The sequence below is a fragment of the Lepidothrix coronata genome, unplaced genomic scaffold (assembly GCF_001604755.1).
Source record: "Lepidothrix coronata isolate B3197 unplaced genomic scaffold, Lepidothrix_coronata-1.0 Scaffold167, whole genome shotgun sequence".
Taxonomy (NCBI): Eukaryota; Metazoa; Chordata; class Aves; order Passeriformes; family Pipridae; genus Lepidothrix; species Lepidothrix coronata.
The window spans coordinates 1,739,912-1,764,279 of NW_016690347.1; the positions used below are offsets into that span (position 1 = coordinate 1,739,912).

Genomic DNA, 24,368 nt, shown 5'->3' on the forward strand with positions numbered 1-24,368 from the left:
TCAAAAGGAGGGAGAAAACATGAAAAAGCCCAGGGAATCAATGATGTACAGTCCTCTCAGTTCCCTAAGGCTCTTTACTAACATTGCTCTGTTGGAATAATTTGACAGCCAAATATCCACAAACAGAAGAAAACTGCCTTCACAGACATGAAGTGTCAAAGAAAACAAAAATCCCTCAAACCAAAACTATGATACTTTACTCACGGATGGGAGAACCTAGTAAAATCCCATCTACTTGCCAAAGCTTCAGGTCAGCATCCAATAAAACTTAAAAAAAAAAAAATCAGCTGAGGTAATGAAAATAGCCAGTATCTCTCACAGTAGGAAATGTTCCTCCTGCTGACGCTCCTCTAATTAAGAGAGCTTTTTTCTATTTATCTCACTAGTCCTTTTGAAAAATATTGGCTTTTATTTCAACTCTTCAGATGAAATTTTTAAGGTAATTGTCTGACTGCACATGGCGTTACATGTAGCAGATGGTAAAATCATAAACCAAGATTAAATCTATTCCCTCCATCCCCCAAACATGCAATATATCAACATGTGCTGATGTTTTAATGAATACAGACTCAGTTTGTGTTAACTTCAAATCCCACTCACATGAATGACAGACTTACTATTGATTGGAAAAGGAACTTAAGTAAGCCTCATGCCTCAAATGAACTGAAGCACAGAGACTGGATCTACTCTTTCAAATACTTCCCCTCTTCTTTGAGAATATATTCTTTCTTCATATACCCAGCAATAGCATTCTATTGCAGCCATACTACATCCTAAATGCTTGTTAAAAATCAGCCTACACCTCATATGGTCCTTTCATCATATTCACATAGGAAAAAAGTTATCAGCTTTTTCCAAGGAAAGTATGTGTCAAATGTATGTCAAGAATTCAAAAAATGAAAGAACAAGCAAGAGATAGTAATGTATCATAAATAATACCACAGTTATCATTATCAATGAAATATTTACTGAAGCTGTTTGACATACTTGGATAACAAAAATCAAACCACCTCTAAATCTCTTTTTGGTTGGATGAAGAGTATTAAAAATATTTCCCCCTATTTTCATGGTGAAAGAGAACAATAACTAAACATACCCTCTATTCAGTCTTGTAGCATACCCTATGCTACAGTCTTCTAGTAATACCTATATGGAGATTCCAGTCTTGCAGATGCCTCTAGAACACCTCATCCAGGGCCACAGAATCACAGAACGGGTCAGGTTGGAAGGGACCACAAAGGGTCATCTGGTCCAACCTCCCTGCTCAAGCAGGGTTATCCTAGAGCACATGGCACGGAACTGAATATCTCCAGTGAGGAAGACTCCACAACCTCTCTAGGCAATATGTTCCAGTGCCCAGTCATCCACACAGTACAGAAGTTCTTCCTTATGTTCAGATGGAAATTCCTGTGCATCAGTTTCTGCCCATTGCCTTTTGTTCTGTTGCTCGGCACCACCGAGAAGAGCCTGGTTTCCTCTTCTTGGTCACCCTCCCTTCAGATATTTATAGACAGTTGTCTATTCCCAAGGCTGAACAGCCCCAGCTCCTTCAGCCTTTCCCCATAAGAGAGATGCTCCAGTCCCCCAGTCATCTTTGTTGCCCTCCACTGTACCTGCTCCAGGAACTCCATGTCTCTCTTGTACTCACGAGCCCAGAACTGGATGAGTTCGCCCACTAACACTGAAGGAACACTACACCAAACTGTCTCCCAAGCTACACCTTAAACAAGAGGCAGTTAGAAAAGTCTGTGGAAAACCAGTAAAAACTACAATCATAGAATCGTTTGGGTTCAGAAAAAACCTTAAAGATCATCTAGTTCCAACCCCTGTGTCACGGGCAGGGACATTTTCCTCTGGGCCAGGTTGCTCAAAGCCCCATCCAGCCTGGCCTTGAACACTTCCAGGGCTGGGGCATCCACAGCCTCTCTGGGCAACCTGTTTCAGTGCCTTGCCACCCTCACAACAAATAATTTCTTTCTAATACCTAACCTAAACGTACCCTCTTTCACTTTGAAGCCATTGCCCTTTGTCCTATCACTACAATCTCTGATCCCTTAGGAAAGGAAACACTAGGAAAGGAAAACACTACTAAGTGTCCCCAGCCATACAACATTAACCCTGTTGCCTAATCACTATTGCCTGCAAGTCAGCTGCCCAGCAGAACAATTCCCTTGGCCTCCAACAGTCCTTCTGATCAGGCCAGTAGCTGTACTGCAGTCTCACACCCCAGGCAGCTCACGAGGCTGTCCATCACTCCAATCTGATGCAAGCAAGCAGCCTGAACTGAAAGGTGAGCACTGTGTCAAGGTGTTACTGCAACTGTTTGTAAACTACACGTAGAATGTGTGCACATTAAACACCCTCAGATTCAGCAAGAAGTCAGCTTTTAAAAAATTGAATAGACGTTTAGAACCAGAGCTGCAACTTTTCTCCAGAGGTGGTAAGATTCAAACCACAGAGAATTAGGATGAATAAAAACTGTTGAGCTAAAACAAGCAAAGTGCAGTCATGAACTGTAACCTTTATACCAACATCTCTTCATGACTGAAACTCTTTACTAGTAATTTTTAGAATGCCTCTGCTGCTTGACTGACCTCAAAAATCAGATTACAGCAGAAACTGAACTTCAGCTTTCAACCAGCAAAGTAACTACCTCCTGTCAAGGTATTACTCCCTGAAAAAACGTATGGTTTTGGTATTACTGGAACATTTGGAAAAGGTCCAACTAAATAGCTATAAAACCACATATAACAGGAAATGAACCAATGTTATCTCATGCTGCTCTGCCCAGACAGGCTCCAGGCAGCTTATCCTAGCTATGCAACATTGTATTGACTATTATTAGGAAGCACAAAAACCCAGTCAGAACAAAGAACAAAACAGTTGGTAATAGATTTTTTTTTGTTATCCCACATTTTAGGGATACGAGGTTCAGGAAAAGCAAACATAAGGCATTTCAGTTAAGACAGATATATATAGATAAACACACACACTTGTTTTGCAGCCTTTTTAATCCCCCGGTGCCAGGGATACCATAGTCCTGCTATGGCTGATGTTTGCATGCTATGAAAAAATGTGTTCTAGGACAGCAGGACCGAACTCCTTGTTCATCCATATGTGAATTTAATTTTTTCATATTTGCAACCTCATATGACTATTTTTGGTAAGGGTGGGCATCACAGTCTCAGCTTCCCAAGAACAGAACCTTTGTCAGATCTATTTATCCAGTAGTTCTATGAAGAAACAAGACTTTCATGAAGCAGTGATTATATTCAATAGTTAGGCACGCACCAACATTGTGAAAAGTCTACTTCCAGGTAATTTGGCTGACACCATGCCAAAAAATGAGGAAATAGGAGGAAAAAAAATCAGTTGCAGAGCTGCTAAACCCATTTCACTGACTTCCCTGTTCTAATCCAAGGGAAAATATCTTCCTCCCAGAAAAGATGTTATGTGGGTGTGCTTGAAAACATCTAAGACTCTCAAGGAACACATTCTTTTTCTGGAATACACTGAAACATTTCTAAAAGTGATAAATGACAGTGTCACAGCCACCTATCCAAATTTAAATGGAAAACAGAACAATCCTTTCTGGAACAGACAAAAGCCAAGTTATCATACCTGTGTCAGGGACTGTCATTTAAAAACAGGACAACAGCATCTCCCCTTTATTCTACTGTACCAGTCATCTCCTGCTGGTTTCCTGCTAACAGACCTCTTCCCCCTACCCTTCCTGCAACATTACATTAGTCATACATCATTTTCCCTAGGTCCTGGGCCACCAGAACAAAAACAAAGAATGTAATACATTCATTTACAAGAAAGGCCTCACTGTTCTCTTTCATTTTATGAAAAGGCATAACTGATCATTTCTTCCACTTTCATTGAGGAAAGGCGAGAAATTTTTAGTCTAGCACATCTTTCACAGCGTTCTTTGAGCCTCTGAAAAGCACTTTTTGGTTAAGAGCTACACAGAAACTCGATACAGAACCCTCTTTCCTTTTTTTTTTTTTTAAATAATCTATAACTTAAAATGCAGCATTAGACCAAAGCTTGCACTGGTTTTGAAGCAATCTTTAGAAACTCTTTGCAGAGAAAAGACTGCATCTTTTTCAGAAAATCATATTTCATACTGGCAGAAGTCATTACTGAATCCATGAATTTCACTCAAATAAAAAAAGTAAAGCCAGGAATACTGCAGTTTTTATGGCACTGTGAAAAATAAAACCTACTAATTTCTGAAATTAAAAATTTAATATGCCCCGTAGAAAAGGGGAAATATATGGAACTGTACAGCACACACACAGCACCTCAGGATATCGGCACACTCCTGACTAACCTCTATAGAATTACATCTTAGCAAATAGGGCTACCAGTAAGTCACGAATTGAAGCCAAGAACAACTCATGATGCCAGATATATATTCTGACATGACTGGCCCTGCTGCTCCAGAACAAAACACATTGAGAAAGCAGTGCTCTCACAGTCACAGCTCTCTGCCTCCCTCAAACTTGGGCATGAAAAAGGGAAAGGGGCTTTGCAAGGCCAACCTCAAAAACCAGAGGGATGCCAAGGTGCAGAAACCTACAATTTAATGATTGACAGTCACAGACAGACTACCAGCATCTGCACTGCACTTGGACTAACAGGCTCCAAGACTCAACTTCTAGAAATAAATACACACACAGTACCTATTTAGAAATATATATATATGTATTTTTTCATAGCTGTAGCCACAGGTTCCTAAAATGAGCATCAGTGAACACTGTACAGAAAAAGGCAACAGAAAAAAAGATAATCAAAATGACAAATGTAAATGGATGTGAAAAAATATGACAGACAAGTAAAGGCAGCAAGGAAAATACCGCTGATAGATAGAGGCAAGGTGAGAAGTGAGTCTGGTACCTAGCAACCAAGTGATATACTCAGATTTGCTGCTAGGATTTCCAGAATTCTGCATCTAACTCTGTAAAACACAGTGGGAGAGTGTTAAATGATTCAAGTGGAAAACAGAAGATAAACAACATTAAATGAAACAGAAGTTTGTAATGCCTAGAATTCAACCGAAACCCATACATCATACTTACATTGTTCTTCTGGCAGATAATTTCCTGGAATAAAAAAGAAGAAAATAATATTGATAATAGCACTGAACAACTACTAGGAAAGATATCTGATCAATATGACTTGCTAAGATTAACGTTTACAGACACATGACACAAAAAGGTTGGTTGATAGATATTTTCTATATCTGTCAAATCAATATAAATGAAGTATTGTCTCAGAAGAGACAAAATTACTATTGAACCAAGTAGATACATACACCTTATAGATCCATAAGATCATACATAATGTGTGCATGTGTATATACATATAGTCACATACATACATGTCCTTCCCTTTATAAATTTTCCAAGAGGGATGTTGTCCAGCAGTTGACTATTAATAAACATCTATTCATATTTGAGAAGTCAAATATAATAAGTAACATTTTGCTACCAGGAGAAGCAACTAAAACGAAAAGTAAGAGCAGTATTTATATGAGGGTTTAAAATGTTCCAAAACTGCTTGAAATTCACTTGACTCTAATAAGTCTGATGCAAAGAACTTATCTTCACGTTTTTAATGTAAAGTTTCAGAGAACTAGAAGCACACAGAGATGGAAAGAGCTGATTCCTGCATATCAATCTGGGTGGTACAGCACAAGTGTAAACCACTTGTGAACAGTGACTTTGCTTCCAGTAAGATTTGTCAGCAAGTTCTGATCCCAGCACTTGATAACCCTAACAGATTTATCAGACAGCTATGCCTCTGACACTGGGACTGCTGAGCAGGTTCACCTACACAACGACATTAAAAACAAACACAGCATCAAATCGAGGTGCCTCGTACTGTCCATGTTGCTTCAGTCCGGCTTCTATAAAGCTGCTCTTCTCCCTGTTGAGAGGGCATGTTTCCCATGTGACTGTTGCTAGCTTTCAAAGTATGGGTCATAAATGGCTAGTCAAATCCCCAGCACGTGCAGGGACATCTTTTACTAGATCAGATTGATCAAAGCCCTGTTCATCCTGGCCCGAATGTTCATACAGAGGAACATTCCACCAGGAAAAGTTTACTTACATTGCTTTGTGCCCCAGTTAAATCATGTGCTGCAGTTCTGCATTTCCTTCATTTTCAGTTTTTGAATTCAACCCTTCCATACAAGATTAAAACTGCACATGCTCTCCTGAATTGCTTCTATTCTTATCTGCTGGCTGTAACAAATACAGGAACAAACACTGCCTCAAAAGGTGCCCAGGCATGCCCATAACTGCCTTTTTTTTAGGCAGTTACTAAATAATATGGAAAGGGTCTTCCTCTTTGATGACTTTCCTACAGACTATCAAAAGCAGAAACATGGGCCCAGTTCAAAGCTATAGGAAACTGGCAGGAGTCCTTCAGTGGACAAAGTACTCGTGGCAACTGTGACATCCAAGTCTCCCTGCATACAGCCGGGCTTTCACTGATGGCAGTGGGAACCCAGCACCAGACCCAATTACAAAGTTCAATTTCTAAACTAGTAAAAAGTTCCCCCAAATGCCCAAGAAAGCCTGATGCCTCACCCCAAGTGATTTTTCAGGGGGCGTTGGGTATTTGGCTCTTTGCCCAATACAATGAAATTCTGCTCTGCTTATACTATAGATCATTGTACTTGCATAATTGAATTCTATTCCCAGATACGTCTTTTATCATTAGCAGTTTTATTTTTAGGGCTTTTATCTGTATATTCTTTGTGTTGTAAAAAGAAAGGAAATAATTGGATTGCAAGCAGTCCAGTTGGCTGAGAAAATTTGGAGGGAAGAGCAGGGGAAGAAACTGAGTTACTAAGTATGTCCCTCCCAATAGAAGGCCAACCTGAAAAAAATGGGACAGAATCAAAAACAGCCTGCACTTTCCAGAAGCAGTGGAGGCAAATCCTTCATAAGAGGTGGCGGTGCCCAGACTGCCATCTGACTCCCCAAGCTGCTTAATTTAAATGCTTCTTTTCAGCAATGCCTAGAATGGAAGTGCAATAGCACTTTGCTTACCTCCTGAGCAAAGCCAATGTATCTGAGACAGGGGAAGTAATTGAACAGACTGCCATCCATCAGACTATCCTCTCCCATCATGGAAGTTACTAAACCTTCAGGGGTTTAGTAAGGGCTGCAGGACGAAGCAAGTATCAACTCCTTGGCTGACACAATTCACAGCCCAACAGATTACCTTAAAAAACCCTCTTCACTTCAAGCAAAGTGTGAACTGAGGCATGAGTTTTGTTTTTACTAACTCCACTACACTGCTGGTAATCTCCAGCACAGCAATCTTGCACATACCTGACGTAAACAGCTGGTAACTCAGCAAGACATGCAGAGGGGATCTGGGGGCCCCATACGGTTTGGCAGAAAACTGCTAATCTAGAAAGGAGCTAAAGCTTAAGGATTATTTTGCTGCCTCCACACTACCATTCTGACACGATTGTTATTACTGTAACAGTTTACCCCAAACACCAGTAATTCCCTTGAATGACAAAGCAATGTATTTAATTTCTCATCTCAAATCTGGCAAACTTATGTTGCTGTAAACAGCCATTTAACACCTAGGTATTTAACTGACTGTGATAAAATCATCTAAGTCTTTCTCTTTAGAAATCTAAACTGAGTTTCACAGCATTTCACTGCGGACATCTTCGACAGGCCTCAGAACATTTTTGCTATTCTTTTGTGAACCACAAGTGGTGTCTGTATCTCACACAGAAACAGAGAGCTCATTTCAAGAGTTCGACCAGCTGTGACTTGCTCCCCACCCTTCCCCTGGCTTTTTTGCATTCAGAGCTACCTTCAGAGACTGCAGAGATTCTGCATTTGTGTCGCAGTAGAGGATGATGTTGTTAGCCATGCTGAAGCTCTCCCTGACTCCCAGGTGGTAGAACAGGGAAGGCTGACGAAAAGCATCGCTCATCTCTACGACAGCAATATCTGTAAAAGAAATGAAAAAAGTTATCTCTGACAGTCAAGTATTTCTAGGCCATGTCTCTTCACACAATTTGCATTGATAAGAAGACCTGATTTTAAGTAGTAAATAAGAGATCTAGAGGGATATTCCCATTTTAGCTACTACGCCTGAATTTTGAATAAAGTCAGCAGGATGTGGTTTAGGTTTTTTCTCTTTCATTATTCCTCCTCCTTTTTTTTCTTTAAATGAGACCTTAAAAAGGTAAAAAAGGGTAAAGCTACTAATAAAGAAAAGGCAAAAAGGCAAAAGTTAACTTGGTGGCTTGAAGAATAAAATTAGTTTGGTAAATCTATACATAATGGCCAATGATTTTATGGGGAAAAAGAAAAGAAAAAACCTTACATTTTATGTGCTTTTACCCTCTCTGCACATTTCAATAAAAATTCACACAATTTCTATACATTACTGCAGAACATACTGTATACATTCTGTACCAGAACTTTGGAAGAAAATAAACTAAAAGACAGGTAAACGTAAAGTTCCATTATAAACTACCACTCAGATCTGTTTTGATTCATATAGAAAGATGATAAAGAGAATGAGAAAAGGACAAGGTATAGACAAAGAGAAGGAAAGAGGGAGTGAAAATGTTAAGCCATAGAAACCCCCATGTAAATAAGTTTACTGTGCAGAGAATTCTGTTCATAATAAGTTTTACCTGTATGAATAAAATTAAGCACATGCACAAATGCTTACATAACAAAGAATGTAGTCCCCAATTTCTCTTAAACCATGTGTTTCACTTGCCCAAATTCACACCAATGTAAGACTAAAACAAGAGGCCATTAACTATTTCTGTTGACGGTTTGTAATACCTCTGTTGTAACACGCAGCATATTTCCACTGAAAAAGTCTTGTGGTATCAAAAGAGCAAAACAAGAAAACTAACTCACCTCTACCTTTTCTGCAAACACCTTTCTATCTTTTCACCCAATGCAGTTTTTTCTTATCTTTAAGGGAAAAAAATTAAAAAAAAAAGGAGAAAAAAAAAGAAAAAAAAAAGAAGAAACCAACAAAACCCCAAACCCAAATCAGAGAAAAATACTTCTGTTAAGAGTAGGACAAAAAAAAAGAAAAAAAGCAGCCTGGTTTCCAGTATCTCTCTACGCTTTCCTCTTCCTGTGGCTGCTTTGATTACTTAAAAGATAGAAAGACAAGCACCGTAGAGAAAAAGTTTATGTACCATCAAGTTTCTCTCGTCTAATTAATCTAATACGAGATTCTACCTCTAACCACAACTTTTCACCTTGCCTACTTATTTAGGTCATCAAAACTGAAATGAAGATATTCAATACAGGCTTAGCTTTGTGGCCATGCTCTCAACTGGGGAGGCAGTAAGTCTCTCTAACTTGTAGAAAAGTAGTATCTTTGAGACATCTACTCTTCAGTCATACTTTCCTGTAACTGGCCTGCAGGCTTGTAAATTATTAAAAAACTGAAGAAAGGATAGATACACAAAGGAGAAAGAACAAGCATTTGCCTATACAACCTTTAGCTTTTCAAGGAACAAGATTAAAAGAGAGAAGACTAACATGGTACAAAAAAGATAATTCCCCCCCCCTTAAAAATCTTTTTAAGATTTAAAAAATGTTTTTTAAAAGTTTCATAATTTGTGTTCTAAGAATCTCTCTTTGTCCAATTTTACATAAATATTGGCAGTGTGGATTCCATCCAATTTTATTGGACTAAAAAAGGCAGTGCACTGCTAAGACTATACATATGCTAATTCTAGGAAACTGAAACATCACAAAAGCCAAACAAGAATGACAATATCGCTGCTATATTTTGTTTGGGTGAAATTAGCATTTGGTTATTTTCTTCAGGAAGCTGCCCCAAGTTCTATTTTTAACTAGCTGTTTGTTTATTTTCTTCAGAAAGTTGCCATAATGCAAGTCTATTTTTAACTGCTCTTATTTACATAAAAGTCCAATCTTGAGCAACTCTAAAGCTATGGTACATATCTACCGTACTGAACAGGAGGAAAATTTGCGCAACTTGCCATGACTTAATTCTGCAATCTTGCAAGATAACATGCTCTTACTAGAGTTGCAAAACTAAGATGGAAAAGAGAAAGATGACTTTAACAATAAAGCAGAAGAACCTGATCAAAGTCATATTACAGAAAATACTTGAGAAATCCTATGGTAAAATGGCAAGTTCAAAAAAAGCATGTGTGTGTGTGTGTGTACCTATATATATTACTTCAAGATCAGCTGGCCAAATCCATTGAGGAAAAGCTGACTGAGGGCCACACCATAAAAAACATTCTTGGATCCTCTCTCATCCCTATCATGGTAATAATAAAATAAAATAAAAAACCCCCAAACCAAACAAAAACCTTGAGTTACTTAAACAAAGTATGCAAGGACCACAATAATAAATACACATTTGTATGAAAAAATACACTGAGATATCTGTTGTGATACTTGTATTTCTTACGTAACTAAAGAGGATTTCTTTCCTTTGCATGTCAAGACTTCTGTGAAATCCAGGTCTTCTGGATAATCTCATTTGATAAAGCAGTGTCTCCCTTAGAATAGGTTCATCCTCTGTGAAGTTTTCCTGCTCGCTGTAGCAGTTATGTATTTTAAGATGAAGTTGTCGTTCATGACAGAGAGATCATATTTCTAAAGTCCAGTTTAGGCCTCAGGGCTGGTATCACAGTTTCCAAGGAGAGTGACCCAATTCTTACCTGCAATTCCAACAAGCCACAAAAGGTATGTGCACTTTTGGGACCAGATGTCTATCCAATTAAAAAACATATACCCTAAACCAACTCTTCTGAAAGTCCTATTTCTGACTATCTTCTTTCTCAACATCAGAAGAGAAATTCCTCTGACCAAAGGAGGGATCAGTGTATGGTGCACGAGTCAGAAGTGCAGAAGTCAAATACAATGCAGCAAATGGAAGCTCATTTGAGAAAACGAAAACAAAACCACCAAACAAAGAACAAACAAACAAACACAAAACTCAAAACCAGGAGTGGTAATGATTCCTGTAAAGCACCCGAAATGTACCACTGCACTATAAAACACTATACTCAGTTACATAAAATATGATCAGAAGTTTAACAAAGATGGCAAGACTGATGGTTTGCAAGACAAATCTAAGGAAAGTATACATACATCAAAATTCTCACTAGTTCAAAAGAGCCAGGATTTAGCTAAGCCCAAGGGAATTGTCTGGTCATCAACACATAAACTGCCAGAACGTTGTTTATTAGGCTCTCTCATTTCCCCCAGATGAAATTAATCTAATATTTTGATGCAATAAAAGATACGTTTTCCATTCCCTGGAAAATACAGTTTCATAAGTGGCAAAACGGTATTTTAATAAAGGTAGAGGAATTAGCTCTACAGTTACACTGGAATTATCCCCTTATTAAAACATCTGTGGTTTCAGTTACTAGGCAAGCAAAAACCATTCAAGCACGGGAATCAGAGTAGAGCTCTCTCAGCACCTAAGCCCTCAGGATGAAACACTCTGAAAAACAGGGACTGACAATTCACTTCAAATGCTCTTGCACATCTTCAAGGTTGCAGCAGAGAAAGTCCGTTGAGGCTCCAGCAGACTAATGAGTAGGATGAGTATTGAAGCACACTGCATAAAACAGGAGGAGAAGACAGAAAAGTAGAAGAACTGCAATTCTTGCAACACCTGCAAGAGTTGCAGGAAAGAATAAATTTTATCCCTTACTTTGGTCACAAGATTAAATTTCACTTTATCTCATGAAATTGTACCTGGGTACACATCACCGATACTATATAAAGAAAAGAGAGATAGTATAGTCTTTGCATTAGCTAGTCACTGACGTGACAGCTAAAAAGTCTTACAGTAAATCTTGCAGTAAATTATTGTATCCTTCTATTTAACGAACAATAAAGTAAGTCTAATCACAATCTTTTCTCCCATCCCCTTAAACAACTGGTATGACTAAATAGGTATGACAAGTGTATCACAAGCATGAGATTAGAGCTTCACTCTGGCCTAGGTAGCAAAAGCAGCATAAATACAGAGCAACCAGCTCAGAAACCTCTTGGCGTCCATTTCCTAAATCACCCCAAGCTCTACCTGCCTGCTGACAGCTACCCAACTGCCTCTAATAAAGCTGCCTGCCTACACATTAGCTAAGTAACCACACACTGAGCTGCAGACAGGCCAACAACCACCAAGCAGTCACCATCTCTGTTATTAGGCTAACTAACCTCTATATCAACAATAGCTGGAAACACATCGTCACACACTCAAGAGATCAAAATATCACTACACTGGTAATCGGCTTTGTATTACCCTGGGAAACCAGATTCACGAGACGGAATTGGAGGCAGCCAACTTGACCCTTTTTGCCTGAGAAGCATGAGGAAAGGACACATCTCCGTGACGCCTGGCACATATTAGAGCTGCATTACCAACAATTCTTACCTGTAGTGTAAAGACTGAGAACTTTACATATAAAATCTCTACTAATTAACCTTTCTTAAGAAATGGTAGAAACTTAAGAGTATACACATTCATACAGCCAAAAAGGGTAAGTGTCCATTAGTGGATATAAAGCCCTTTGCTCTTGGCTATTAGCAATGCCTTTAGTAACCAAGAAAGTGATAAATGAAATGCAGTGGTCAAAGTTCATCACCTACTCATTGTTTTAAATGTAACAGGGCAAAGAAGAATGTTTAAACAAATGCTTCAAGATATCATACATGTACACCTTACTTTTTGATACTACCTGCTTACTACAGTGCTGCCAGGAAAAATAATGAATACAAACAGAGCAGCTGTACAACTAATGAATGTTTATGTTTGTTATTATCTTCTGATTAATTGATATTACAGACATGACCATTGCCTTACATTCATTGTCCCACAATTAATCAGGGCAAAAGGAAAGATGGTAATGGCAACTTCTGAGACAGACCAATGCTTTGTGTTCTTTTCCACTTGGTGGTTAAAAGACAGAGTAAGATACTCTTCTGACAGAGATAAAGAAGAAAAGGGATTAGAACAAAATTTATTTCAGTGCAAGTCTGAACACTAAGAGTATTTCATACTGCAGTAGCAGGTCTCCATACAGCATTAGAACAATGATTTTGACAACCTGTGATGACATTTACTATTGGGCAAACTTTGAGAAACAAGCAAGGAACGTCCTTATCTACTTTAACTTCTGTACGGTTCTCTATGCTTGGCATAGATATCTTCCTGTTTACCCAGAGAGTGCCTGCATGAGGTAGGAAACCTGCTTTGGCAATCCCAACACCACGTCAGTACAGCTTGGTATTTCTGGTTCAACTGTGCAAACCACAGCATCACTGACTTGTCAACAGCACTGGAACCACACATTTCCTGTCAAGAGTGTCTTGTATGTCTCCAAGAACGGAAACAATTGATGGGAGCCACTAGCGTGAGAATACCTAAACACAGGGGAATGGTTGCCCTCCCAGGAAACCCATCTAGCCAAGCCAGTCTGTTGGGAGAGGCTAACCAAAATAATAACTTTATAAAGGTGTCTGAGGCTTGGATACGGAGAGGGAAAAGCAGGTAATGGCAGTACAGGCAGATTAGTATGCCATATACTGGAGGAAAAGCAGGGTGTTTGTAAAAGCTCTAATTGAATTGATGTGCAAAGTAGACTTGAAGACACTACGAAAGAGACATAGGATGGACATGTGCTAGTTCTTATCCTGCAAAAAGCATTATGAATTAGGAACCTTATCTAATCCTGTCTTGAGCAGTCTCATTTTTACGAAATGGAAGCAGAGATTCTGCATCACTGAAGTACAGACCAGATGCTGTCCTGCAATCTACTCAAAATGGAATTTCTGAGCACACATTCCCAGCAGATGCAACACAAGCCCAGCTGTCTGGTGGGTGTCTCTTTTCAGATAATGCATAGCACAATGTAGAGACAGAAATAATTAGAGCACTTAATACTTGCCCAAAAAGCAACACATTGCCTTTAGATATACAACAGTACCATTTTGCCCTCATGCTGGTACTAAAAGCCCACTGTTCCCTAAATAGCTAAACTGAGTTACTGCCCTTGAATTCCAAAGTGAACTTCTACACCTAGACTCATAAGCAAAAAGATATGATTTCACTTCAGATAAACTTATCAAACAGCTAGCTGTTACTGTTAGGGGTGGTCCTGACCCTCCCCACGTTTGTTATGTATCTAGCGAGGTCAGTACCCAACAAGACAACTGAGTGTTCAGGATCAGTTGACTCCTGGATCAGTTAGATGATCTCACTTTCCACCCACACAATCACTAGGTCCTATACAAAGAAGACATCAGACACCACAATATCTGCAGGGACGCAACTTAATACCTCCCTACTTCTGCTTGAGAGTCCTGTATGTTTCCAGTGAATAAGTAAACTTTAATCCTCCATACAGACATGGATGTAGCATCCGCTTGGTTAGGAACCCCACATAGGGGTTCCTCCATCACAGGAGGAAGAGTTTCTTGAGGAACAATACAGAAAATAAATAAATAAACACACACACATACACCCAATCCACCTCAATCCAGACACACATTAAATGGCATTTATAACCACACTGACAGACTCTGTATGTGACTCAATTTGGATCTCTAGGAATCTGCTCAATAACAAAAGTAAACTAGCTAATCACTTAAAAAAACAATCTTTCATTTTTTTAAATCATCAATAGGTGCTGATTTCTTGGTAGATAAGGTAAGAAAGAACTACTTAAGTTAAAGGATGAAAGTGTGCAAATATAAGGTACAAATTTAAAGCAGAAATCACAAGAAACTTCATAATCTACAAATCACAATGCCCTGGAGCACCTCTCCAAATGTTCAACTGATTGGTGGTGTATGCTTTCCTGTCACATAGGAGCATTGCAAAATTTGCATCCTGTCCCACAATATATTAAGGTGCTCCTTAATAAAACTTGTGCAAATTGATTCCTGCCAACTTTTACAGCTAAGTGGTTTAGATCATTCTCACAGAAGTACTTCACCAAGCAGAACCATTTAGGCAAGGAGGAGAGAAAAACAACTGACTTTTTTTGTTACGACAACAGTATTCTATACTGAGATCCTCCACGTGAAACTCTGGCCTTTTTGCCTGCATTATGCTTGAAGGACGTGAAGGGAAGAGAACCTCTTGCTTCTGTAATCAAAGGCTGATAGGAGCAAAGCAGAAGGTACTTACCTTAAAATAGCAGAAGCTTACAACTACCTGGTAACACAAAGAAAGTTCATACAAATGTTAGAAAAGGAATGAGACAGGGGAAAATGTAGATAAAAAAACATAAAAGGGGTGTGTAGGAATTAACACAGCAAACTACCCAGCAAAATCTAAATTACTATATCAGTGATTTGAAGACAACCTGAACAATATAGAAAGGCTTTCTGATGAAGAAAAATAAAAGAAAAAAGAAGAAAGCTTGAGATTCAAAAAATCCTCTCTCTCTAGGCCCAAAACAAAGGACTTTGATGTTATCACATGATTCCAACCCCCAACAATTGAAAAAAACCCACTCTCAGCTTGATGCATGTGGGAGGAACTCAGGATTAGGCAAGAATAAAAGATGACAAGCAAACAAAGAGCCATTTATTTAAAAATAACCTCAATATGTTCAGCCTCATTGCATCTGTATCAATCCTAGGGAAACAGGCTCCCTAGCGCCAACACCACCATATACTAAAGATTACCCTACCTCCAAACTTTGCATCAGCAAAAATACTCAGACGTCAAGACGTAACTACCAAAGCTCAGCTGAAGGCTGGAGCACATTACAGGACTAGTGTCAGTATCTGTACCAAGTGTTATTTAAATAATCTACAAACACAATAGCAGAAGCACTCAGTGAAAACAAGGCACGCCCCAGCAACTCAATACTTCTACAGTTAGAAGTTTTGTTCAGAGGATCTTCATCACTGCAAATTTTTTTTCGAAAAAGACTAAATGCTCCTTTGGCCTGGACAGGATCTTAAGCAGACAAAAAACCCTAAAAAGATGAATAAATAAATAAGGGATGTGATGGTATCTGTGTGATTATTTTGGTTTATGTTTCCAAGTTAAGTGACTTTGAGATACATGACAAAAAAAGTGATTATTCATTGTCTAGAGAAGTGACTGAGACTACCCAAGGAGAAATCACTTGTGAGACCACAGGCATGCCAAAAGACAAGCTCAGAGAAGAAAGAGAAGTCATAAGAAAAACAAATAGTCAGGTCTCAGAGGTGGTGGAAAGTTTTCCTGAAGACTAAATGAACAGTAGAGTGTTTTCTACATCTCCAAAGTCGCAGAGTTCATTAAAACCAAGGCAGAAAACAACCATCCACCTCAAGGACAGGATGGGCAGGAGGAAAGTTGACCAAAAGTTCTTTTTATTTCTGTTTATTCTGTACTGTTTATTTCTGACTTGGTGACCTGAAGTTTTCTCCACCTAAGAAGATAAATATTCCAGCTTTTACCCTAAAATCTGACTATTTTCACTTATGACACAGTTATATTTTGGTTTCTTAGTGCATCTCACTGTGACAAAAATGTCTGGGCAGATTTACCCCCAAGCTTCAAAAAACAACTCTGGGTTTCATTCCAGCAGCTGGAAGGATCAGATCAAAACTCTGTTGAGCTCAGTATCTCTTCTCTGCCATAAGCCAGCAATCAGTGTTGCAGACATTCTACAAATGGGGCAAATAAAGACTGAGCTTTCTCAGACAGCAATCCAGACACATTTACTGAAAACTGTTGAGCTACCTAGAAAGCTGTGTATCAATAACTAATTTAGTGCTCAATATTATGTGAACAATTAGAGCTGCTTTTCTTCATATGTGTTACTTTGCATTCACTATCACTGAAGTTCAACTGTCCTTTACCTGCTCATTTGCCTCGTACCATAAGACTTTCTGCAATTCTTTACTGCCTATTCTTTATAGTTTTGACTAGCCTGAAGATCAGCAAACATCGCCATCATGTTATCCACCAGCAGGAGATTTTCAGATCAGCCATGAAACTTCTGAAAAGCCCAATTCAAAAAAGAAAGTACAGAGCAATCCTTTCAACAGCCTATTTTTCTACTGGCAAGCTTCATTGCAAAACTGATCCTTTGTTCCTTTCCTTTAAGAATCCACTTATCTGAAAGATGTAAAGATTTCACTTCTAACCATTTTGTCCCTTTAAGAGGCAAAAAGCTTTCAACATACTGTCTTAAATGGATTACCCTTAAGTACGGGCTCACAAGAAGAGTGTGATTTCCTTCTACAAAAAAGCCATGTGAACTTCTCCCTACTGCCAGATTTTATCCATGAATCTATGCAATGTATTCTTTATTTATATTTTTAAGCCATTTGCCCTAATGCAATGCCAATATCTCCCTCTCCTATGCTGCCAACATCAACTTAAGTCAGAAGTCATGCACCATAGTTAACAGCTCAGCTTGTTTCAGTCAGGGCTCCTTGAGAACTTTTGAGTCATCATCCCATACTTCCAATGACTTATTACTGTTCATTTCATCACCTTATTTTAAAAACTCTTCTGGCAATTTAAGTCTGAAGGACTTCCTCAGCCTTACTCCTTTAAAGAAAATCCTTCTTATGGATCATAGTAGGAAAGCTGCATCTTTCTCAAGCCCTCCTTTTCCATCTTGACTGCACAGGCCCCCTACCTTTCTCCCTGCTGATGAAGCGTTCAGGGATGCTTTTTTATTTTTCAGTCTTTCTTTAGCAAGTATTGCTCAAACTCTTTTGGAAACTGTCTTACTAAGGCTTAAATGCTTTTTTACATGTTTTTTTCTAACTTGTTTCCTCATCTGGACAAAAGTTCTCCTTTCAAAGGGGGCATCATTCCATTCTTTCATCTTCCTAGCAATGCCACCTTCCGTGGGTTACTTCAAAATTTCTGTTAATAAATAGCATACATTTTCTGGAAGGAATTTTCCTTGAGATGTCTTCATGCTACCTGAAAGCTTTTCCTCTTTCTAGCTACTCCTTTCAATTTCCCGTTAAGGAGTTTGCTCATTTTTATATAGGTTCTAGCAGAAATGTGGCCTGCACCAAGCCAAGCTAAATGTTTAAGACAGACTGAGGCAGAGCGTGTAGATCCTTCTGAAGAAGGCCAGAGCAGTGCTCACTAAGCCACTGAAAAAACTCTGGAATTTCTTCTAATCCAAAGATGTAGAATTATTCCTTACTACATTATTTTAAAGTCACAGGAGTTAATGTTTTCCAATCTAGTGATACCAAAAATGGTTCAAATGTAGAAGACTTATGACCAGCAAGCACAGACTGAAAAATAAATACAAGTATTTCAAGAATATGATGAACAGCAGCTGGAATGCCTGTACAAAATGGGAATCTTCCCAGGCTTCTGAAAATTTGGAAGCAGAAGTATTCTAAGAGATCCAAACAAGCGTGTCTGTTAGAAGTCTTTAGTTTGTCATGAAAATACTTCCATTCTAAGAAGAAACTATCTTTCATATATATAGTATTTGAGAATTTTAGGGCCCAAGTTTTATCATAATCAAAGGTATAAAATACACCTACCACTCCTGGTTTTCACCACCCTCTCCACAAAAGTCTCTACATTGTAGCATTTTCACTGCTCTGTCAAATGTTCCCCCAGGAACAGAAAGGCATTGAGAAAACTAATTGCCCAAGGGCTTTGGAGTCTCACACACCATGTTTTCTTACAGAAAACATCTGACTATTTTCACTTATGACACAGTTATATTTTGGTTTTCTTATAGAAAACATCATCATCTCTTAAAAAGTACACAAATCTTTATCCAGAACAGAGTACATTCTTAGTAGCTTTGCTGGAAGGTAATCACAACAATTCATATTCCATTAAAACACTGATATGGGAAGTCACATCTAAAATTCCTGGACATAACTACTGAGCTGGTAATATGCTACATTGTTTAAACTTCAGGCTGGATGCAGGACTCAGGAATTTAAATGGCTCATTCCTACTTTTTGCACTTGGCTTTTGAATATTCTAATATAAACTCCAAGTCCTGTAAAAACCAGTTCTTCCTTATCAGAATATTTACCCATGATTCACTGTCAAACTGCAGCTCAATATCACAAGCAACTCTGCAAAGTCATATTTGCATTCCTACTCGTATGTCAATAGAGCTAGAACCTAAGGCACCCATTTGAAAAGCACCCTGAAGGACAGGAGAGAAACTTTTTCTAAAGTGAGACTCAATGTTCAGAAAACGTATTTATTATGCCCCATGCCTATGGGTGCTGAAGAAAAATGTAAAACTGTCTAGACTGCATATAGGAAAGAAGAAAAATACACACATATACATATATTTTGCACTTACTAGCAGGCACAGAATGAATGAGCCAGCACTACAGGCTACTGTAAAAACAAACAAACAAACAAACAATCCCCACATTTTGTACTGTGTAAAGAGGAGTTTCATATGCAACACACAAGACATGATTATCCCCTTCTAAGTGCACTCACAAGGCATCAAATTGAATACTGTGGACAATCTGGGGCACAACTGAAGGAAGAAAGTTAAACTTCTGGCAAAGTACCCAAAAGAACGGAACAAAACATGACAGTGAGAAGAGATTTAAAGGCACCCAATTAAGGAGGAATGACTGAACATATTAGAGTTGTTTCACCTATAATTATTCTTGCACATGTCATACTGTCACTCCTCACTGCATAAAAAGCTGCTGCCCAGCAGAAAAGCAAATTTCCCTGTGTTTGTGAACAGTAAAAGAACAATAGAACTGAATAAAACTTTATTCTAAATTAAAACACAATATCACTGTAGAGTTTTTTTAAACATCTATTAGAATACATTGGCTTCCAAAATAAGAGAAATTTAGAACAAATTTTGTGAAAAACAGTCTATCTTTAAAGGCAACTGTGTCCATGCAGGATCTATGGTAGGTTGAAGACTCCTTGCTACAGAAAATTTCCAATAACAGACCAGATTCCTCATGGTGGTGTGTGGGAATCAATACCTGATCCATCCCTGGACTGATGAATCCTGCAGTTCAAGGGGGATTAGTGACTCCATAGATTCCCTGCCAACCCTATATTTTTCCATGATTTGCACTGCCCTTTTTGTATTTGCAAGCCACACTAGTCTCATTTAACAAAAACGATATAGTATTGCTGCTTCTGACTTCATGATACTTAGATAATAACTCTGTCAGTTTTATTCCTGTTTAAAATGCATTCATACAATTTGATGATGCTTAAATAAAACAGCAATGCTTTTCTGCCAATATCGACACTGCAGGTATTCCAAACAGCTCGCATACATAGATCTGATCTAGAACACTTGGATTATATATCAGAAGAGCTTTCATGAAACATAGAAATTAATATATACAATAAAGAAGTAGACAACAAGCACCTCCAGCAGCCTAAGACCTCATTTTATTTACAAGAAAATGCCCTTATCTGGATTAGATGTATAAAAACAGGCAGACAATTCCCCCTTCAAATTTCTCTGAAATGAAAAGACAAAATAAAACCTGCTCAGACCATGCTCAATCATACTATGATTGGTTTCAGTATGGAAAGCAAATTGCACAAGAGGAAAACAAGATTTCTCATGAAAAGTGTTCCTTTTACTCCAGGATGTTCCAGATACCTCTGATACACTTTCAGTGTTTTTGCACAAAGCAAGGGTTGCATAATATCCCCACACACACACATACATCTCAACCAAAACAAGTTCCTAGAGCCACCTTCTACAAAACCTTCCTCACGTGTCTGCAATTACAGGACAGTAACATTCTAGGAGATGTAATGAAGGGTGTTGCCTTCAGAAGTACCCCACATTAGCCAAACTTTCTTTCACTTCAATAAAAGGTAGTTACTGAAGGGCGAAGGGATTAAGTTACTGACAAGAACTCAACTCCCTTTCCACTGGGAAAGTCCCCAGGCAAAATATCCAGAAGTTTATTGCCATTCAACAATGGCCAAACCTGGAATTAAATAGATCAGCCTTGTTCATCGCCATCAGTTGCACCTACTTCTGGAGAACGCAAATTTATTTATCTAGCAAATTAGTTAAAAAATTTATATCATCCATTAAACAACTGTGTCAGTTTGGTCTTAAGGGTAGCAGCATCAAGTCAAATCCACAGAGTGGCTGGAGAGCAGCCAGAAAGAAAGGGACCTGGGAGTTTGGATTGACGGGAAGCTGAACATGAGCCAGCAGTGTGCCCAGGTGGCCAAGAAGGCCAATGGCATCCTGGTCTGTATCAGGAACAGTGTGGTCAGCAGGACCAGGGAAGTGATTCTTCTCCTGTACTCAGTGCTGGTGAGGCCACACCTGGAGTACTGGGTCCAGTTCTGGGCCCCTCAGTTCAGGAAGGATATTGAGGTGCTGGAGCAGGTCCAGAGAAGAGCAACAAGGCTGGTGAAGGGACTTGAGCACAAGTCCTATGAGGAGAGGTTGAGGGAGCTGGAGTTGTTCAGCCTGGAGAAGAGGAGGCTCAGGGGAGACCTCATCACTCTCTACAACTCCCTGAAAGGAGGTTGTAGCCAGGTGGGAGTTGGTCTCTTCTCCCAGGCAACTATCAGTAAGACAAGAGGGCATGGTCTTAAGCTGTGCCAGTGGAGGTTTAGGTTGGATATTAGGAAGAAATTCCTTACAGAGAGGGCAATCAGGCATTGGAATGGGTTGCCCAGGGAAGTGGTGGATTCTCCGTCCCTGGAGGTTTTTAAGATGAGACTGGATGTGGCACTTAGTGCCATGGTCTAGTAACCACGGTGGTAGTGGATCAAGGGTTGGACTTGATGATCTCGGAGGTCCCTTNACAGGAAGCTGAACATGAGCCAGCAGTGTGCCCAGGTGGCCAAGAAGGCCAATGGCACCCTGGCCTGGATCAGGAACAGTGTGGTCAGCAGGACCAGGGAAGTGATTCTTCCCCTGTACTCAGCGCTGGTGAGGCCACACCTCGAGTACTGTGTCCAATTCTGGGCCCCTCAGTTCAGGAAGGACATTGAGGTGCCAGAGCAGGTCCAGAGAAAAGCAATGAGGCTGGTGAAGGGACTTGAGCAAAGTCCTACGAGGAGAGGCTGAAGGAGCTGGAGTTGTTCAGCCTGGAGAAGAGGAGGCTCAGGGGAGACCTCATCACTCTCTACAGCTACCTGAAAGGAGGTTGTAGCCAGGTGGGCATTGGTCTCTTCTCCCAGGCAACTATCAGTAAGACAAGAGAGCATGGTCTTAAGCTGTGCCAGGGGAGGTTTAGGTTGGATATTAGGAAGAAATTCCTTACAGAGAGGGTAGTCAGACATTGGAATGGGCTGCCCAGGGAGGTGGTGGATTCACCATCCCTGGAGGTTTTTAAGATGAGACTGGATGTGGCACTTAGTGCCATGGTCTAGTAACCACGGTGGTAGTGGATCAAGGGTTGGACTTGATGATCTCGGAGGTCCTTTCCAACCCCGCTGATTCTATGATTCTATGATCTTATCTCTACCATGGCTAACAGCAGCTATTAGGGAAAAGTAAAGAGAGAGCAACTGCAGAGCCACCTGGTACACCCTAAAGCATCTGGAAATTCAACAGCCCGAAGAGTTTCCAAGTAATTTCATATGTCCACCATGCGTAACAGGTCTTAGCAAACCCACCTCTCATGAATTTTAGTACTTTTGAAGACTATTTAACTATGTCCTTGTATGGAAAAGTGCTTCTTTTAGGTTATTCTAAAGCTGCTCAAAGATAAGGTCAAAAATTAAAAATGAGTTACTGCTCCTTAATTAATCTTTCCTTTCCATTCCTGATTTTCAATTACGTCACTTTTCCCTTTATTTTCCTTCTGAAGAGATCGTATTTATTCAGTCTCCATCTGCATGGAAACAATTCCATGAAAGATTCTGATAATTCTTTTTTCCCTTGTCTGTGTCTTCCACCAAGCAAATTCAATTTTTGAAATGCAATGAGTAGAGATGCATGTAGTAATAAAGATATGACACATCACAAATTTATACAGCAAGTAACTTTTCCAGTTTTTCTTTTATTTCTTTCCTTGCAACTCCTGACAAATTTATTTATTACTCCCATGAGGTTTTCACAAATTTATTCACAATAGCTCTAAGCTCTGTGAGATATCCTAATGGTTTAGAAAGTAAGCATACTCACCAGCATTTAGTAATTTTGTGTCTCTGTCTATTTATTTCCTTTTAAAATCGGTCTGCACTGACCAATATTTCCCAAAACAAACCCATATAAACACTAGTTTATGAATTGCTTCATTGTTCACAGATTTCCAGGTAGCAAAGCATGTTCTTTCCCTATGGGCATGACAACGAATTCACCACTGCTAGCACAAGAATTTGTTATTATTTATTTTCTATGTTCAATGTCCTAAATATTCACTGTTAAAATACAAAAAGTTATGTCTACTTTTCTTATTCATTTGCATCTTACAAAGTCTATTTATGTCCCATTTCAAAGAAATCCTTGAAAAAACAGATATATCAGTATCTGCACCCATACCTCATATACCTTATCCATTTACAGCTCTTCCTTCAAAAAACAAAATTAAACAAAAAACCACAAAGCAAACAGAAACCTCTAAACCAAACCAAAACAAAAACACAACTACCACCACCACTTTCTTTCATCAATAAAAGCAAGCAAGCTGCAGAATTACAGTTAAGTTGCTTTTTCCACTTAACACTAGTACTAAGGCTTTACAAGTCAAACATGATTTCAAAGAAGGTAGGACAATCCTCACAGGGTTTGGTCAGACCTTAATGATCTCTAAGTCCAAAGTACAACATTTGCACGCTGCCCTCCTTGCAATTTAGCAGGGAAAAATCAGAATCCTTTTTACCGCATGCAGCATTCAACCATGCAAATTGATTTACTTCAGTCAACACAGGTGAAGTGCAGAGTAAACAATGCAGACTGGATTAAACTTAATTTGAAAGATCCCCTGGGGTCCACCAAAAACACTGCAAAACACCCCTGGGGTCCACCAAAAACACTGCAAAACAAGTATCTACTTAAGACAAAAAATAAATTCTCAAATTTAAAGACAAGACTATAGTTTGGAGTATTCAGAAATTTAAAAAGCAACCCTCCATCAGAACCTGGATATACATCACTAACACATCACGTGGCACTATAACTTACTTCTATCACAATTCACAAAAGATCTATCCCAAATCAGTGTCCTGCTTCATAAAGCATTCTACAGCGTGGATTTAGGAAATCTTGCCTTAGCCTCAAATACCTTTGTTAGAAGGTAACAAAGATGAGGAGTTTCTCTCAAGCAGAAAGAAGCAAAGTTGCAGTTTTGTATACAGTTGCAGACATACAATTTTGGTTACAGTGCAAGTATTATGTCCAGCTCCAAGAATGTTGGAAC

The 24,368-nt window shown here is 39.1% G+C and overlaps 1 protein-coding gene across 1 annotated transcript in view; it reads right to left on the reverse strand.

Moving 5' to 3' along the window:
* Window positions 1–24,368, reverse strand: part of MAP3K5 (mitogen-activated protein kinase kinase kinase 5) — a 103,834-nt gene that overhangs the window by 63,346 nt on the left and 16,120 nt on the right. The window contains exons 2-3 of the mRNA XM_017829711.1: window positions 7,855–7,994; window positions 5,088–5,111 (exon numbers count right to left, since the gene is read on the reverse strand). Of these exons, the coding sequence (XP_017685200.1) occupies window positions 5,088–5,111; window positions 7,855–7,994 (164 nt within the window). The remainder of the gene's footprint in view (window positions 1–5,087; window positions 5,112–7,854; window positions 7,995–24,368) is intronic.